The sequence below is a fragment of the Natator depressus genome, chromosome 9, assembly GCF_965152275.1.
Source record: "Natator depressus isolate rNatDep1 chromosome 9, rNatDep2.hap1, whole genome shotgun sequence".
NCBI lineage: Eukaryota > Metazoa > Chordata > Testudines > Cheloniidae > Natator > Natator depressus.
The window spans coordinates 50283573-50302973 of NC_134242.1; the positions used below are offsets into that span (position 1 = coordinate 50283573).

The 19401-nt window shown below is 48.4% G+C and overlaps 1 protein-coding gene across 7 annotated transcripts in view; it reads left to right on the forward strand.

The window, feature by feature from the left end:
• Positions 1-19401, forward strand: part of TBCCD1 (TBCC domain containing 1) — a 26958-nt gene continuing 7557 nt past the window's right edge. For 3 of the 7 annotated variants that reach the window (XR_012641022.1, XR_012641021.1, XM_074964146.1), the window contains exons 1-7: positions 1-481; positions 1027-1416; positions 3700-3855; positions 5598-5964; positions 7199-7385; positions 7543-8040; positions 11625-11785. Coding sequence is in view for 4 of the 7 variants with exons in the window: in XM_074964146.1 (XP_074820247.1) it covers positions 320-481; positions 1027-1416; positions 3700-3855; positions 5598-5964; positions 7199-7385; positions 7543-8040; positions 11625-11754 (1890 nt within the window). In the remaining 3 variants the exon portion in view is untranslated. The remainder of the gene's footprint in view (positions 482-1026; positions 1417-3699; positions 3856-5597; positions 5965-7198; positions 7386-7542; positions 8041-11624; positions 11786-19401) is intronic. The other 4 variants (XM_074964149.1, XR_012641023.1, XM_074964148.1 and 1 more) reach the window with 4 other exon arrangements.

A 19401-nucleotide genomic window follows, 5' to 3' on the forward strand; every position in this document is an offset into this window, starting at 1 on the left:
ATCAGAACCTCGCTACTGTGAAGGCTAGCGCAGGCGCTTAAGTTCTAGCAAAAGACTAGTCTATGCTGCAGGCTATGTCCTGGGGCGCTTGTGTAAACCGCCCTCTCTTCCTCCCCCCGCAGTGCTCTGGTACTAGGGTCATGTCAATCACTGATAACGGTCATATGTAAATCAGGGGGCGGAGCAGCGCGAGAGGCCAGGCCGGCTGCAGCTCGGTCCGACGTTTATCGTACGGGGCCTCTGAGCCGTTACTTTGCCTGCAGCAGCGGCCAACCCATGAGGAAGAATAGAAGGCACGTGCGGCTTAGGGGTCTATGGGATGGAGCCTGTTCTGCCGGTGGTCCGGAAGGGGCCTGGGCGGGGCACGTCTAGCCAATGGCTCGATGGTGTAGGTAACGTCTCGCTGGTCTGCCGGCCGCGGCAGCTCAGTGCGCATGCGTGGTTGCTACGTGCCGCTGGGGCGGGAGAGGAGCCCGCGCAGGTGAACGCAGGCTCGGGGCGCGGTGGTCGGGGTTGGTGTCGGCCCTGGGGCAGGCGGCCCTGGAGCTCGCCCGGCCAGCTGCCGCCCCCAGTGCAGCCCCTCCTGGGGCTCGCAGGCCGGCCGCGCCCGGGCTTCCTGCCCGCGGGGAGCCTTCTCACCCGGGCCGGCTTCCCGGGGGGGCGGGGGACTCATTCTCGCCTCAGACCCGCCTCTGGGCGCCGGGGGCGGCCTGGCCTTCCTTTGTAGCGCTCATGGCTCCCCCCCAGCAGGCCGGAGCTCCTGGGTCTGTAGGAGTGGGTTATGAAACACGTGCTATGTCGGGTTGCCCCTTGTAGCAGAGGCTTTCCAGGCATGGTTCCGCTGTTGGTCGTTTGTGGTCTGGTTGGGCTTGTGACTCCCAAGCCTGGCCCAGGCCCCCTGCACTAGGTGCTGTACAAACCAGGGGCAAAATGCTGGCCCTTGCCCCAATGAGCTCACTCTGGCCTTGGCGCAAATGAAGCTGAGTGTTTTCGGATCAATGTCTGGTGTTTTGTTTTGTTTGTCAGATCTGCAGGGAAGGCAGTTCAACCCTAGATGTGGAGTTCCCAGAGCTGGTTAAAATGGATCAGTCTATGGTGCACCTCTGGGTGAAAACAGAACCCTTCATAGTGGGGGCTTTGCAGATCCCCCCTCCATCCAAGTTCAGCATGCACTATCTCCGGAAGATGTCCACGTATGTCCGGACGCGGGCCAGTGAGGGCTGTTATCCACGCCTTTTCTGGCCTATGTGGCGGCACATTGCCTGTGGGAAGCTGCAGTTAGCCAAGGATTTGGCCTGGCTCTACTTTGAGATATTTGACAGTCTAGTGGAACGGACTCCAGAGGAACATCTGGAATGGGCAGAGGTGGTGTCCAGCTGCAAGTCAGAAGAGGAATTAGAGAAGCAGAGGAATAAGGCATGAAGTATAATGTTGTAATCTTTCTCTGTTGAACAGTTTTAGGCATTGGAGCATGGGCTGTGCCAGTCAAGGTTGTATGATTAGGTCCTTTTGCTATTCATGCACAGTCATTTGGGATCACGTCCAGCCTTTTGATCTGAAGTGTTGTACAACCACATTTCCAGCAGCCTTTTTCTCACACTCTTCATGGCAGTGAAGCCCTAATCATTCTGCTAACTGTACATGTGAATGCAGATCACGCTATCATTCAAGTTGTTAATTGTTTGTTTTTCTGTTTGACTGGGGTAAATACCAGTAATCAGATCTGCCTTTCAGAGCCACATTGCTACTTTTCCACTTTAAAAGACAAGGTAGCATTACAGGTAGCATTAGGACCTGCTTTGAGCAGGTGGTTGGACTAGATGACCTCCTGAGGTCCCTTCCAACCCTGATATTCTATGATTCTATGATTACAGAACAAATGCTGTTCAGCAAGATTGCATATGGTTGGTATAACCAATAGACACTTTTCTAGAGTAAACCATTCGACATAATAAATAACAGGGTCTTGCTTAAACCCTCAAAAGCAGAGAAATCCCAAGTCTGGTTTGTTCCTAATACCCTACTATTTTTCTACACAACATGGGAAGATGTGCACAAAGGAGACTTCTGTAAAGGTGACCTGCAAACAATTTAAATTAGACTAGTCCTTTTTTGCTGGTTTATGATGTATAAAATAGATTTGAACATCTACATTTTTTTTCTCTGTTTCACTTTATCAGGATTGTCAGCTATTTTTCCCCTGGTTTTGCTGGCTGACTTGTAGGGAAAAGGGGGGAAAAAAAGAAAGGTCTCAGAATGTATGTTCCCCCACAAAGGGTGGGACCATTCAGAAAAGTCATCCTTTAATGTGTTAGTTGGTCTTACCAGAAACGAGATTTAAACAGTCTGATTAAAAATCCACTCCTCTTTTTCTTGCCTCTTGCAACGTCATTTTGCTTATTCTCTAATCATTGTAATACTAGACAGGACCTGAATTTGTAATGGGGCATGGCGGAAAGCAGAAGAAAGCTTTTGTCCTCCTTTGGATACAAAAAGTTTGGGCTGTTTTTTCTTTTTTAAAGAAGGTCCCGTCCCCTCTCTCCCCCCATCCCCCGAGGCACAAGTCCAATATTTTTCCTTTGCATGTCACTGTTAAAGAACTCTTTCCACACTTTTTGATAAACTTTAAACACTTTCAGCATTTATTGATTGTGGCCCTGGTGGAAGGGTCTGGATCAAGGCTCGTTCTTGTGGGAGGAACCTGACCTCACTTCCTCTGGTCTGTACTGGAAAAGCCAGTGGTCTTCTGAAATTGAGTTTGTCAGAGAACAGCATTATGTGTGTGGTGCAAAGAGGCATGCTAAGGAGTGCACATATAAAAGATCCATGTGATAGTCCTGAAATCAGTTGAGCTTAAACAGCAAGCTCCCTAGCCCATGAGTAGCTGTCCATTCGTTATTTGCACTGGCCCTCTGGGTCTTGTGTTCATTCACAAAGTCTATGTGCTATTATCTAGTGGACCTTTGGTAGCACTTGCTGTAGTCAAGATTGCAAAACAGTTTGTTATAACCACGTTTTTGCACACTGATCTTTGAAATGTACAGCATTTAGGGGGCACGATTTGAACACAGATCAGCCATTTGAGCTAGAGGGTGAAAAACTATATCCATTTGAAAACCATTCTAACACTCATTAAAGACTACACTTAATTGTGTTTTTTTTTTTTTTAATTTGACACTTGATAATGGCCATTTTTCATTGGAGGGCCTAGTGCTTTTGTTTGATGGTGTCCCAAACTATGCATATTGAGCCCAAGGAGAAGTGTTTTTAGGAAATTGTGGGCAAGTGGAAAAAAGGTTTGAAAATGAGGGTCTTACCAAGGTTACCAATGGCATATGCTGTGGCAAATATTGTGATGTAGACAGTGAGAGAGGCTGAGCTTTTTGCATTCCTGTAATGTGGTTAAGGAGGGGTGTATAATTAAAAACAAGGAAACAGAAACCGTGTAGAAACCAAGCAAGCACTTGTCAAGCCCATAAACCTAATTTCTGGGCGTGTCTGTAAACTACAGCTTTCTTGAGGATTGTTAATAGCTGATAGTAACACCACATACCTATTTGTGAAGGGGAGCCACAATCAGTTATGATATTGTAGATACCCTGTTGTCTACGTTCTAAAAGAATAGGCTCTTTGGTTGAATTATTGCATGCATTGGTCATGTTCTGGTATGTGTTAATATTGTGTTCCCCTCTTGGCCAGCTGTCAGTAGACTCTCTGCAGTTCCTGCTGTTCTTGTACATTCAGCAGCTAAACAAGGTTTCCTTGCGGACATCTCTGATTGGAGAAGAGTGGCCAAGTCCCAGGGACAAATCTCAGTCTGCCAACCTGACTGGAAAATCCACCTGTCAAAATAAGGTATTGTTTCTAACCCTGTCCCCACAGAGGTTACTGTGAGGGAGGGGCTGCAAAACCTTCACCTTAAAGTGGGGTGGGGAGCAGATCTGCTTTGTGGGGAAGTGAACTCCTGCCCAAGACTTATGTATGCACCTACGGTGCACTTAGTCAATTGAGCTAAGTAATTAGATGGTCACTGTAACATTAATTTTGAAAAATCTAACTTGCCCATAAAAACTTGCAGCAGACTGAACTTTCACATCCAGTCTCAATCTGTGATATTTTTTAAAATTTCCCCCCAAAATCTTAGCCCTTTAAATTAGAGGAGTGTAACAAAGCAGAAAATGTTCATTTATTTCAGAGGCTGCTCCTCTCTATAATTACATGTTCAGGCTTCTAGGGTAACCATTCTTAGAGCAATTTCTGAATAAGTTACACAAAGCTGGGAGTCAGAGAAATAGATTAGTTAACCACCTACATTTGATTATATTTGACTAAGTATCTGAAGTTAGCCAGGTAAGCCAGGCCTGCTGCACTACCATGTTCGAAAGTGAATTACAAACTGACAGCAGCACAATAGAGACACTGAGCTGACCCACACCTTGAAAAAAGGCCAGTTGCCAGGGTCAGCAGGATTTTGTCAGGGGTGTGACCTCAATACCATGCATGTTGTTGTGTCACATGGAACAAGAACTGTTGAACTGCAACTCAAGAGCATCTGATACTAAAAATAGGGGTTAGTGGACTTTAAACACAAAGACCTATAATAGACAAGAGGGGGAAGTGCTTATCCAGGGCTTTGTGCTGAATGCTCCTCTTTACACATACTGTTCAGGGCATTCAGCATCATTCTATAGCGGATGATTTTTGTTAACTGCAGTTCAAGTTCAAAACTAGACTGGCCCATCTTGTGAAACTTCATGAGTAGATAATGGATCTGCCATATCTATTTCAGAAGCTTCATTTCCCCACAGGGTGGGGGATTATATTCCTTGGGGTTATCCTTTTGTGAACCATTGAGGAAATGCACCTACTTGCCGCTAACTTTCTAGGTATCTGGAATGGGCACTCCAGGTGACTGTACCTCTTTGGTGTGGTCCAGTGAGGCCTGTCCAGCATAAGCTGATGTCTGTTAGAGTTTTCATCATTGGCTGTCTCATATTCTGGTCTTCCCTTGCTATGGAGACCATCAGCACTTGAACTATAATGATCCTTTGAGATGAATGTTTAATGGGATTTTTCCTCATAATGGACTATCTGAGGTTTTTCCCACAACAACTCCTGAGTTAGTACTTGATTGCATCTATTCTGAGCATCCAGGTTCAATAGGAACCATAATTGCCTTCATGGAGGCTTAGACTGTCAGGTGTTTGTTACAGTTCATTCCAGCCCTCGTTTCCAAGCACCTATGTGCTGAACCTTTTCATGAAGAGTGGAGTGGGAATCCATTTCCTTCTCTCACTCTAACTAATACAGTGACAGGTTGGTCATGGCCACAGCAAGTAGAACTACTGAACCTCTTCCACTCTGAAGATGGCTAGTGGATCCAATGTCCTTTATTTGCTGGGGGAGTCTGTTGTGGGGGTAAGAGAAGGCCCGCAGAATCAATGGGGTTCGGGGGAAGGAGTGTATTCTGCTTCTACTGCTTTCTCCTTTTAGAGCTGCTGTGGGTGGGATCTGAGCAGGATGCAATGGATAGTGCATTAGGAAAGTGTCTCAGCCTGGTAAGAGCTCCTCTGTTTGTTTTTGTTTTGATTTCTAAGAACTGGAATGATTACACCCACCAAGCGTTTGTGCAGAACCACCTGTTGGATCTGCTGGAACTGCTACTGGACCCGGACCAGCTCACGGCCTCTTCCCATTCCACTCACAGTAGCTTGGTCTCCCCTGAAGCTGTTCGAGCTCTCAGCTTTCTCATTGAGGGGACCGTGAACAAAACCAGGACTGTCCATCCTCTTCATGAGCTTGCTCTCTGGCAGCCCTTGCATGCGAAGAACGGCTACTCGAAGATTTCCAAAGCCTTCTCTTTCCCCAAGCTAGAGGCCTGGCTGAGGGCCTGCCTGACTGGGAGCCCGTTTGGGACGTCTGCCTGCCTCAAGTCTGGGAAGAAACTTGCATGGGCGCAGCAAGGTATTTGAAAGCCTTGGCTTTGCTCTTTAGTTTTAGGATCAACTTTCCACTCTCCTCTGTTCCGGTGGATCAGGAGTCTGGTTTGTGGGCATTGGTGCTCTCTTACCTGTCCTCTTCTTTACAGGAGAGAAGGGGGAGTTCACAGCTGAAAGAGCTGGTCATGCAAATGCCTTATCCTCCTGTTTCCAAACTCTCCTATTTAACACTCATTACTCCCTCTGTGTTTTCTAGCTAGCATGTGTCCCCCTTCCCCACTTCAAGTTGATATCCAGATCCTGTGTGGTGTATATTGGCTGTTGCTAGCAGGCTTTTTTATTCTTAAAGACTCGTTTGTTTGGAAGGTGCATTCTCCTGCATAGTGAATGTTAATGCCCAAGAAAGCAAACGATTGATTGCACAGGCTAAACCCAGGGTTAGGTGGAATTGCTGTATTGGCTGCTCCATATAGCTCTGTCAATGTAATTCAGACCCAACTAGTATTACTACTTTTCTGTTCCTAAGTGGGGATTAACAGATAAATGGGGTGGCTCTCTAGCTGTTCAGGTACTTCCGTGGCCTCAGTCACTGTTGTATCTGAGTGCCTCACAAACATTAATGGATTTACCTTTAAACACTCCTCTGAGGTGGGTCATATTATTACTCCCATTTGACAGATGGGAATTGAGGCACAGAATAGATTAAGTGACTTGCCCAAGGTCGCAGAAGGCAGTCTGTGGAAGTATTTGCACTGCAGCTGCGAGGTGTGACCACAGCATATGTTGATGTACCTAAACTATCTATGAACTTCTGTCTGTGGGAGTCAGAATGAAGACTCCTGATCTCATTTAACATGCAATTATAGGTTTTCAGAGGGAGAGAAAACTAGTCTTAATCCATTCCATCAGTAAGAATGGAAGAACATCCTGTGGTAACAAGTGCCCTGAGGGCTGTATACCTACAGGGAGCACACCACTTGGTAAGAATACATTGGAACAGACATGCTCCTATTTCATCAGCACAGTGGTGAAAATCTGCAGACTGCTGTAAATCTCAGTTTGGCAGAAAGAGCCCTGATGTTCAGGAGGAATTTTACAAAGAGAGTTGGGATCTAAATCCCAAGCATCACGATGACTTTGTTTTTTTGATGGGATATTTACTCTGTGGCTGCCTGGTGAAATGTGATGTCATGGTCCTCCTGCTTAGGAAATATGTTCAGACTTTTTTTGTGCTCATGTGTGTAACTTTTGCCTTGCAGTTGAAGGAACAACCAAGAGAGCAAAGATTGCGTGCAATGCCCATATGGTCCCTGAGGTTCACCGCATGGTGGTGATGAGCCAAGTCTACAAACAGACGCTGGCCAAGAGCTCGGATACCCTGGTGGGTGCTCATGTGAAGATCCATCGCTGCAATGAGTGCTTCATATATCTGCTCTCTCCTTTACGGTGAGTTTACGTTCTCCTGGAATGTAGTGAAACCTCTTCGTGTGGGTTGCATAGGTATTTCCTGGTTCCCATTAGACATGGCAACCCCACTTGAACAGTGTACGGCCTTGTCCTGTTCTTGGGGATCCTGGCTTACTGTGACCTTTCTCTCTTTCAGATCTGTGACCATTGAGAAGTGCAGGAATAGCACTTTTGTCCTGGGCCCTGTGCAGACAGCCATTCATCTCCACAGCTGTGATAATGTCAAAGTCATTGGCATCTGCCACCGTTTGTCTATCTCTTCTACAACAGGCTGCACCTTCAACATTCTCACGCCTACACACCCTCTCATTCTTTTGGGTAACCAAGCAGTAACTTTTGCCCCTTATCACACCCATTACCCAATGCTTGAGGACCACATGGCCCGGATGGGCCTGGCTACAGTGCCTAACTACTGGGACAGTCCAATGCTGGTATGCAAAGAGAACAGTGATGCCAGTGTCTTCCGACTCTTACCCCCCAATGAGTTTTATACATTTGTTATTCCTTTTGAGATGGAAGGAGACACGACAGAAACGCCTGGGGGGCTGCCACATGCATACCAGAAGGCACTGAGTCAACGAGAGCAGAAGATACAGGTTTGGCAAAAAACTGTGAAAGAGGCAGGGCTGACGAAGTGAGTAATTGGCTTCCTCCAGGAGGGGAGGAATGTGTATTTAATGCTCTGAAACTCAACTTGTCTATACAAGTACAAATCTCTTTGACCTGACATCACTAAACAAAAATGCCCTTGCATGAGGTCTGTTTATCTAGTCCAGTGGTCTCCAACCTTTTTATACCCAAGATGACTTTTTGAATGTGAGGGCAACCCAGGATCTACCCTGCCCATTCCGAGTCCCTGCCCCTTTTCCGAAGCCTTGCCCTGCTCACTCCACCCGTTGCTCGCGCTCCCCCACCCTCACTCACTTTCACCAGGCTGGGTGGTTGGGGTTTGAGAGGGGGTGCGGGCTGGAGCCGAGGGGTTTGCAGTGTTGGAAGGGGCTCCGGGCTGAGCCTGGGGCAGGAGGTTGGGGTGCAGGAGGGGATGAGGGGTTCAAGCTATGGGAGGGAGTTTGGGTGCAGGAGGGTGCTCCAGCCTGGGGCAGAGTGTTGGGGGGCAGGAGTGGGTGTGGGGTGCTGGCTCTGGGAGGGGGGTTGGGATGTGGGCTCCCACCAGGCGGCACTCACCTCGGGCAGCTCCCGGTCTGCGGTGCAGTGGGCTAAGGCAGGCTCCCTGCCTGCCACGGTCCCATGCCATTCCCGGAAGGGGCCAATGTGCCCCTGCGGCCCGGGATGTGGGGGAAGGGAGGGTCACGTGGCTCTGCACGCTGCCCCTCTCTGCCGGCACCTCCTCCGCAGATCCCACTGGCTACAGTGCCCCATTAGCGGCCAATGGGAGCTGTGGAGGCAGTGCTTGTGGGAGCAGCATGCGGAGACTCCTGGGTGTGCTGACCTCTTCCGAGAGTGGTGTGGGGCCTGGGCAGGCAGGGAGCCTGCCTCAGTGGCAGCCCCACTACACCACCAGACTTCTAGCCATCGTGATCTACTGGGAGAGTCTCCAGGATCAACTAGTCAATTGCAATCGACTGGGTGGTGACCACTGATCTAGTCTGTGTTTTATTCATGAGTGCACTGGGGATGTGAGGAGTTGGCAGCATTTGGTATCCTGCTTTTGTATTGAAAACTCTAGCCACCTTATTCTGTTTGAAGGAAATCTGGTGTGTGTGTATGTGTGTGGGAGTTACAAGCTCATAAAACACAGTAAAAATTGTGCAAAGATCTTATGAAATGAAAGCACATGTGTACTGTGTGTGTTAACTCCTCAAACACAAAATGAGAAGCTTGTAGTTCTGTAGGTAAAACATATTAACACACTCAAGTCTCCAGTCTACTAATTAGGCCTTACTTTGCTTTTGTAGCTTATCTTGCATAGTAATCTACCCTTTTAGCAATTTACTGCTTTTTCAGCGCCTAGGCTGTTAAGAAGTTTTAAATAAGTTAAAACATGTTCTTTTGATGCCAAATTGGCTGGATAGGAGTGCAGGACACCAGATATTGACAGTTCTGAATTTAGCTGGTCCTGTCTTCAGGATTTTACTCTTGGTATCATTTTGATGCAAACAAACTGCAACAAGCTGTCTCCCAATGTTGATAAATGCAAAGTAAAGCACATTGGAAAACATAATCTCAACCATACATATAAAATGAGGTCTAAATTAGCTGTTTCCACTCAAGAAAAAGATCTTGGAGTCATTTTGGATAGTTCTCTGAAAACATCCACTCAATGTGCAGCGGCAGTCAAAAAAGCAAACAGAACATTGGGAATCATTAAGAAAGGGATAGATAATAAGACAAAAATATCATATTGTCTCTATATAAATCTATGGTATGCTCACATCTTGAATACTACATGCAGATGTGGTTGCCCCATCTCAAAAAAGATGTATTGGACTTGGAAAAGGTTCAGAAAAGGGCAACAAAAATGATTAAGGGTATAGAACAGCTTCCATATGAGGAGAGATTAATTATGAGACTGGGACTTTTCAGCTTGGGAAAGAGATGACTAAGGGAGGATATGATAGAAGTCTATAAAATCATGACTGGTGTGGAGAAAGTAAATAAGGAAGTGTTATTTACTCCTCGTAATGCAAGAACTAGGGGCCACCAAATGAAATTAGTAGGCAGCAGGTTTAAAACAAACAAAAGGAAGTATTTCTTCACAGAACATGCAGTCAACCTGTGGAACTCTTTTTGCCAGAGGATGTTGTGAAGGCCAAGACTATAAAAGGGTTTTAAAAAGAACTAGATAAGTTCAAGGAGGATAGGTCCAGCAATGGCTGTTAGCCAGGATGGGCAGGGATGCAAAACTGTACTCTGAAGTGTCCCTAGCCTCCGTTGCAAGAAGCTGGGAATGAACAACAAGGGATGGATCACTTGATGATTACCTGTTCTGTTCATTCCCTCTGGGGCACCTGGCATAGGCCACTGTCAGAAGACAGGATACTGGGCTAGATGGGCCTTTGGTCTGACCCAGTATGGCCGTTCTTATTACCTCCTTCACAAACCCACAGTGCGAGTAGAACTCTGGATCTTCAATTTTAAAGGCTAGAAAAGAAGGAAGCAACAATAGCTTGTGTTTCAGCTGGTTTTTGTTTCCCTGTTCTGGGCTCAACCTGTGGCTTCTAGATTTGGAGTCAGTAAGCCAAGTCATGGAGAGAATCCATAGCTTCTCTGAATTGTTTAATTTTGGATGGTCTCAATCCTCAATTTAGTTAGATGAAGCCAGGGTTCCAATGAAACTGAGTGGTATCATTGGTCTGTGATTTGTCAAGTCCTTCTTTTGTTTAGTGCATGAAAAGTCCCTTGTCACGAATACTACATTTGATCAAGGTGCTCTTTGCGCTTGGTGCAGATTTCAAGACTTGCACAGATTGGAGAATAGCGTTGGTATCTGACAGTCTTTGGTTCAGAGTTTATATTGCGCTACATTACATCTGTCTGTTCTTGAATCCTGACTCCTCCAGTGCCTCTGTGTGTGTGTGTGTGTCTTGTTGAGTAAAGGCAGAACTTAAGATGTGAGTGATTTAATACCATTGACGTTAGGGGTTGGGTAAGTAGCATAGGGGTTAATGTGTCACTCACTTCTCTGGCGATTACTATTTACATTTTGCCTGGGTTACAAATGGCAGACATGTATAGACTTAAGTTTTATGTGATGTAGGTATTTTTAGTAAAAGTCACAGGATGTGGGCAATGAACAATAAATCACAGAAACCGGAGCTCCGCCACGTGGGGCTGAAATCGCAGAGGTCACACACAATCACCGAATCCCTAACCTTCGTGACAGACTCATGGCCTTAGGTATAATTTCCTTTGTGTGCTCTGAGAATCCTAGGGCAGAAGTCCTACAGGTCAGAGGTACAGTAACAGCAGTGTGGGGAAGTCTTCGTGGCTTATTTCAACGCCAGCAGTCTCTCTTTCAGAGGTATTCTAACTAATAGTTTTTATTAGGTGAATTCAGTCTTCCCCAGGTGGGCAGTATGGGAAACACATCCAATGGCTTTGTTAGGCGTGGTAAGTGTAGATCTGTTGCTTATTTTCAGTGAGGATGGAAAAGGCTACTCATTTGAGTACCCAAGGAGAGATGTTTGGAAGTGTGGTGTGAATGCTTACAAGACTGTACTTCACTTGCTACATTGCTGATGTTCTGGTGGGTTTCAGGGATCAGAGGAAGCAGTTCCAGGTGCTGGTGGAGAACAAATTCTATGAATGGCTAATTCACACAGGACATCGTCAGCAGCTGGACAGCCTCGTGCCTCCTGCAGCAGGCTCCAAGCAAGCAGCAGGATAGGATGTTCTTCTTTAACAGAAGGAAAGGAAGGGTGAGTACTGGGACAGTTTCTCTCCTGCTACATGATAGAGAAATTGTCATACTACTTTACATACATTTGTGTGCACATGGTATCCAGATGGGAACAATGAGTGTGAAATTGTGTCCGTGAGCCTCCTCCCAACAGCCTGAGATCTGGCTTTGGTTTTCAGTTAGGAGCCAACACCTCCTCTGAGCTTCTATCTGCTCCCTTGTTTACTCCAATTCTTCCTTCCGTCCCCATGGTCCTTCTGGCTGAAGAGCTCTTTATGGGTCTCTGATTTCAGTTTCTGACAGAATAATCTTGAAATGAGGTTGAAGTACTTCACTTATGCCTCTGGTCTGTGTATAGTATCTGTCTCTGACAGACCAGCCTGCATGTGTCTGCATAGACAAGATGTGTGCTTCAGGTATAGTCTGAAACCAAATCAGTTAGAACAGCCTAATTGTTCTGATGCCCTTACTTGCCCTCATCTCCTGCTGCTCACCAGGTACCTGAGGGCTTGTCTACATGGGGGTTTCATCCACAGTAGCTCAAGTCAGACTGGTGTGAAAATGCCTGTGCACTCACGATGCAATTCCTTAGAGCGCAGTTATACCACAAACTCTGGAATCCTCTTTCAAAGTGTATTATGCTCGATTGAGTTAGTGCAGTTGGTTGTATGCACGCAGTGCTGCCATGCGCTACTTTGGCAGTTATTCAGCTGGTATCCCACATTGCTGTGCATGTGTCCATTATTGAGCTGTCTGTTTACCTGTGCGCCCTCCACTGCTCTGGGGTGAAGTTGTCTGGATGTTCCTTTCCCTGTTTAAAAATTGCCATGGGAAAAGAGTTTTCCCATTTGCTCCTGGATTCAGATATATCGGCATTCCTTCACGCTGCAGCAGCCTTTACAACATACCTTGAGCACCCACTTGGAGCCTTGCTATGCCCCAGATCTCATCGCCACCTGGGGATCAGTGCAGCAAGTTCTTGTGGCCAGCCACCAGATGAAGGATCTCTTTGTGGACATTGCTAAGTAGAGGTCCATGAGGGGCCATAATCAGGATGCTGACCAGTGTGGGATAAAGAGCAAACAGCTCAGGAAGACTTATATTAAAGCCAGGGGTGCCAGGAAAAGATCCAGCAGTGGAATTGTATTCTGCCTATTTCTTGAGGAACTGGAGGGGCTTTTGATCAATTACATCGTTACCAAGCCCAAGGAGCTTGTGGACCCTGATGCTCTCCCTGTAGACTGCAGACAAGTGGCAAAAGTCATCAGAGGAGGAACATGAGGAGGGCAGTGAGGGGCTCTCCCCAGAAAGTCAGGATCTCGTCAGGAATCAGGACCGTAATTCTGGCTATGTGGGTGAGCCAGAAACCAGGTTGAGACTGAGAGGCAGATTACATGCCCTCCATAGGATCTATCTTTACAATGTATTATTGTTATGACACCACTGTGCTAGCTTCTGATCCAAGTGTCCCATGGCTACAGTCGTTTTTGGCAGGTGGGAGCTGGGAGCCTTTCCAAATCTCCAGCACCTGCCTCCCTTTCTTATCCCACGTTTTCAAAATGGTGTCTACTCCAGCCGAGCAATTGGCTTCTGTCTCAGGTGAAAACTTTTCTTTTTTCTTTTCTTTCTTTTCTCCTGTCTGTCCTGTCTGGCAAATACGAGCTCCCCCCAAAACCCCTGTCCATCTGCTCAAAATAGTGGCTGGCAGCATGGCACAGCTGCAGTCTTTACTCCATCTCTCACTTCCTCGCTCCCCTCCCGCAGCATATTGGAATAATGAAAACACTCAGTTGTACAACTGTGAACCATTTGGGACAGTGGCTCTGGGCAAAGGGGTTTGGTTAGTATTCTCAGATGACATGGGCATTGCATGCCTGTAAAGCACTACTCCTACAGCTCCCTGCTGAGGTATAAACACGCATTTGTACACGGAAAGAGGTCCACCTTACGAATAGCATACAGCTTTTAATGTCTTTCCACAGGCTTATGCAGAGAGAGGATTGGAGCAGTTCGTGCTTCGGACAGTCAGTACAGAGCCTGATGTTTTTCTCTACACTTTCAGCATGTCTGCAGGGGTGATAAAGTAGAACCAGAGAAATTGCTTGACTTCCACCCCCACCCCCTATCTGCACTTTATCTGGGATAGATGCACAGTCATTGCCCTGGCATTCCCTCCACTCTGGCCACACTTCTCGGGGACCAGCTTGGTGAAGAACTTCACAGTGTATGTCACTGGTGTGCCTTTGCCATTGTGAATAAGGCCGTTTTCTGTCGCCTAGTCACCTGCCTCAATGTAACATCACTGAGAGTCAGGCCACGGATTACTATCCCGCTCGTTCCATATGCTCCCCACTAACTCCTTGGACACCATAGAAACAACTCCAAGGCGCAACCAAATTGCAAAACCAGAGTGGGAACATAATTCCCAATCCCACCCTCAGCTTCCGAGGCACAGCTGCAACTCAAGCCAATCTAGCCCTCCTATGCACACACGGCCTGCTGGCTATGAGGGCCCACCAAGACCAGAAGAATCTTGGGGGTTGTGGGGTGGGAATGAGAGAGACGTATTAAAGAGGCTATCCTAGCCTGTCCAGAATCCCACTAACATCTGCTTGGCTAGGTTTTTTCACTACTCCCTCAGCAATGGCACCTGCACTGGCCAGACCTTCAAGGACAGGGCCTTTATCCATGGCTGGTGGGGAAGAAACAGAGAACTTGGGATGAAATATCCAGCTTTCATTGTAGACCCCCTCCCCACAAATAAAAAGAAACCGGTGAAGAGCTGGTGATTGTATTTGATGTCAGAGAGGGAAGAAGACCGGGAGCTATTGAACAAGAGGGTTGAAGTGGCTGGAAACAGTGTCACCATGGCTAGGGACAGCGTTGCTATGGCAAAAGACACTGTGGAGGAAGAAAGAGAAATGCGGAGGCAACTTGGGGAGGTTGTACAAGCTCAGAATGCTCTGCTGCAGTGCATGCTGTGAGTGGGCACACAGACAAGCCAGTGCCCTCAGCCAGGACCCAGCCATGTTATTCTTTGAGTGATTGCTCATATTGATTCCAATTAGGTGTGTGCAGTTGTCGGAAAGTTTTTCCCTTAGCAGCACCCAACAGGTTGGCTGTGGAGCCCCTTGGAGCGGCGCCTTCATGGAGCTCAATATATGACCCTGCCGACCTGGCACCTCCTCTGTTCCTTCTTACAGCCAGTGATGGTCTTTGGAAATGTGGCATCTTGCCTGGCAAGTTCTACCACATTTCCCTAGCTTTGTTCTTGTTTGTTCTCTATACATATTAGTTAGTTTAATTGTTTGTTAGTATTAGTAGTTAGCAGTTGGGCTGGGGGGTTTATCCTCTGTCCCGACCGCTTTTTCTTGGGAGGGCTGCCATGCCCAAGTCCCAGGGGTTCAAGTCCTGCAGCAAGCCCATGCCAATGGGCAACCCCCGTGATGCTTGTTTAAAGTGTCCGGGGGAGGCTCACCAAGCCAATTGGTGCAGGATTTGTAAGGGGTTTCGCCCCAGAACCAAAAAGCAGCGAGACTTTTGTCTTATGGAGGCGGCACTTAGACCTCAGCCTCTGCCGGTGCGGCAGGACCTGGTGCTGAGTTCATATGGTGCGGAGTGCCCGGCGGCAGTGGTGGAAGCAGCACCACGGACGGACTCTGGCAGAGACCTGTGGCACCGCCGCTCCCCAGCACCGAAACTGGCAGGACCCAGCATCGCTTCCACTCTCTGGTGCAGAAGCGGCACCGGAAGCAAGGGAGGAGCAGCTCTCCGTCCCAGAGGTCCACCCCTCTGGAGCCGGCCAGTGGGGCATGTCCTTGTTAGGAGCACCCAGTGCTGAAGTCTGCAGAGACAGCACCGTCGACTTTGGCCCCGCAAGGGGGACCATCGAGTCTGGTGCCGTTGGACTCCCCGGTCCAGGTCATCGAGGAAGTGGAGCTGGCCATCCACCCCGGACACCTTTGAGGCTGCAAGGGACCTCATTGCCATTACAGCGCCCAGGTCACCCACTCTTTGCTTCAAGCTTCCAGTACCACATCGTATGGCACCGTCTCGAGGCAAACCAGTGATGCTCCAGCCGTTGGCACTGCTGATAAAGTCTCGGCACCACTCTAGGTTGCGCCAGTGCTCCCGCTCGTGACACCGATCCACACGTCGATCCCCATCATGCAACAGGTTCTGGTCCCAATGCCGCTTAGCGACCCCGCGCAGCTCCAGGTCGCGGCATCGCTCCAGGTCGCAGCACCGCTCTCCAGCCGTCGACATGAAGAACACGTATTTCCATATAGCGATTCGTCCCGCACATCGGCACTTCCTATTCTTTGTGGTCAACCGCAAACATTACCAATTCGCTGTCCTACCATTAGGCTTCTCAACAGCCTCCCAAGTGTTCACCAAGTGCATGCTGGTCGTGGCTGCTTTCCTCTGTCGACAGCAGGTGCAGGTATACCCCTACCTCGACGACTGGCTGCTCAGGGGCCGCACCAAGGGATAGGTGCAATTCCAGATCTGTTTGGTCAGATGCACATTTGTTCGACAGGGTCTCCTCCTCAACTTGGGGAAGTCGACCTTGGAATCGACCCAAAGAATAGAATTAATTTGGGCAGTGTTAGACTTGTATCGGGCGCAGGCCCTTCTACTGGAGTCCCGATTCTGAGCCATCAGAGACATAATTCAAAGCCTCCAGCAATTCCCAGCCACAACAGCAAAGGGTTGCCCGAGTCGCCTCGGCCACGTGGCTGCCTGCACTTACGTGACCCAGCACGTCAGGCTCTGGCTCAGACTTTTGCAGGCATGGCTTGCTTCGGCCTACTACCTGGGGCGCAACAGCTTGAATTCAGTGGTCACGGTGCCAGGGCAGGTCCTTACATCCCTCCATTGGTGGCTCCACCCTTGGGCAGTGTGCGAAGGAATCCCCTTCCACAACCCTCAACCTTCCTTGTCCCTTGACACGGACACGTCGGCTCTGGGATGGGGGTGCATCTGGGAGACCTCCAGACGCAGGGTCTGTGGTCCCAGGACGAGCTCTCCCTACATAGCAACATCAAGGAGCTGAGGGTGGTGCACCTAGCCTGCCAGGCCTTTCAGGCCTGAGTGCAAGGCCAGTGCGTAGCAGTTACCACCATGTTTTACATCAACAAGCAAGGGGAAGCCCGTTCCTCTCCCCTATGCCAGGAGGCCTTCCAGCTGTGGGAGTTCTGCATAACCCACTCCATTCACCTGGAAGTGTCCTTTCTCCTAGGAATTCAGAACACGCTGGCAGACTGCCTCAGCAGGTCCTTCTGCACACACGAGTGGTCCATCTGGCCGGATGTCATACACCTCATTTTCCAAAGGTGGGGGTTTCCCCAGGTCAACCTGTTTGCCACCCAACGCAACAGGAAATGTCTACTGTTCTGCTTCTTCCAGGGTCACAGCCCAGGCTCCCTCACAGACACATTCTTGCTATCCTGGAGAGGTCGCCTGCTCTATGCCTTTTCCCCCATTCCCTCTCATGCTCAAGGTCCTGCTCAAGGACCACAGGGAGGGGGCAAAGGTAATTCTGATAGCTCCAGCGTGGCCTCGACAACACTGGTACAGTACTCTACTGGAGCGGTCAGTGGACGCACTGGTCACATTACCTCTCCTCCCTGACCCAAGCTCAGGGCAGCGAGAGCAATTGCACCTGGGAACGTAGCTCTTTTGAGCCATCCAGTGCCCCTGATAACTTCGAGCCCTGCCACTCAACACCAGACACCCCAAGAACAAGAGGCAACAACGAGGCGTGTACTCACCCCTTGTTGTAGTCTGCCGTCCACTGCACTGTCACTTTAAAGCTTTGTTTCATTGTTTAATTAAAGCTTCATTTCTGCTGGTTTAAAAATCCATTCAGAAAGAGTCAGCGATGCACTTTATACAGGCAGTCCATTCATTTTGACTAAGTCAGAGGTTTTTACAAAAGGGTAAAGGCACAGACAAGATAAAATAAGGATTGCCACATCTACCACCTATCAAAGACTGCACAGCTCACAATCCATTCCCTTTGGGATAACAGCTGGATGTATAGCTGCACATTTTCAGGCCTGAAACTCCAGGAGCCATAGCCTGCACTGACTGTTTCCATTTTCCGTTGAGCATTTTGCTGGCTGCTCAAACCCCTGAGCAAGTGTCTGCACCTCAGCCTCCCACCCATTGGAAAGGTTTTCTCACTTACTATCTCAAATATTGCGCAAAATATAACCTGCAGCATGGGGTTTTTCTCTCTCCAGCTTCTAACCTATTCCACAAACAGTGCCACCTTCCTTGCAGGTGGCCAAATGCACACTCTGCTGTCATTCTGCAGCTACTGAGGTGATAGGATCATGAACCAGGGCAGCAGCAGCAGAGTCTCCCATGATAACTGGAGCAATTCCCACACCATTAATATCCAGAACGATGCTGGGGGCAAATTCTCCTTTATTCACTCAGATAATTAGAGCTGAGTGTTGAAAGAGCCTAGCATTGTGGGACTTTCCAGACCACCCTATGTTTGTGAACCTGCCACAGTGATCAACCAGCCCTTGGAATACCATAAAGAAATATCTCTCTGGTTATACACTCTGAGCCATGGTGTGGCGGACAAGCAGTTGGCATGTAGATCCCATCAGTTGCCCCAGTGCTATTTGGGAACCCCATACTTGAAAAGCCATCAACTTTCTCCTGAATAGTACAAATTGGCTGGTTATGGACCAGTAGCATTTGGAGGTGGCCAGCTTGCACATGGCATTGGCGACCAGCATGTCTATGGGTTTGGGTACCACATGTTGGTATGCTGCCGCTGCAGCTCTAGGGCTAGCTCAGTGCAGATATCAAAAAAGATAGTCCTCGCCATCCTGAAATTCTCTCATCACTGCTGGTCGTCCCAGGTCTATGGAACGATCCTTTCCTACCAATCCCCACTGGTTTCCCAAGCCCTGAAAAGGTGTTGCACAGTGTTCCTGCTCCAGGAACAGCTCCAGTAGTAGCAGTTGCTCTGTGTCATCCTTGTCTTCGTCATTGTTCCTCCACCACTGCCCAACCTGCTGCCAAAGGAGCTGCTGCTGGAGCCGCCACATCCACTCAGTAGTGCAGTGGGTGAAGTCCAAAGACAAAGCCAAGTCGCTCGGCTCGAGAGCTGAACTACATTCCAAACAGCCTCTACCTGTATGCAGTTGCCAGCATAGTGGTGTGGAGCATTGCTGGGTCCATGCTGGCTGACAGCAATTTGCAAATGGCACTCGCCTCTCCAGAAAGAGGGGAATGTTGGGCTGGAGAGAGCTGAAGCATGGGATGTTTTTGAATTTACTCCAAGTCCTGGAATTCCACTGCCGCCTTCTATGCATCCCACCGCATGCAGTGAGAACATCCCCAGCATGCACACTGCTTAGCGTTGAAGCAAAGGACCGTGGGATACCCTCCGAGAATGCCAAGCGCTTAATGCACAGGAAGCCCCTGCCATGTGGACACACAGATGCAAACTGAAAGAAGGCACAGCCAGCCCATGTGCACACTATTAGTGCAGCTTGCATATTGTGCATAAATTCTGCAGATTAATCCCTCTGTAGACAAGCCCTTAGCGGCCACTTCAATGATGCTTCAAAGAATTCTTTCCCTTATAATCTCTTGAATTTCTTAGTG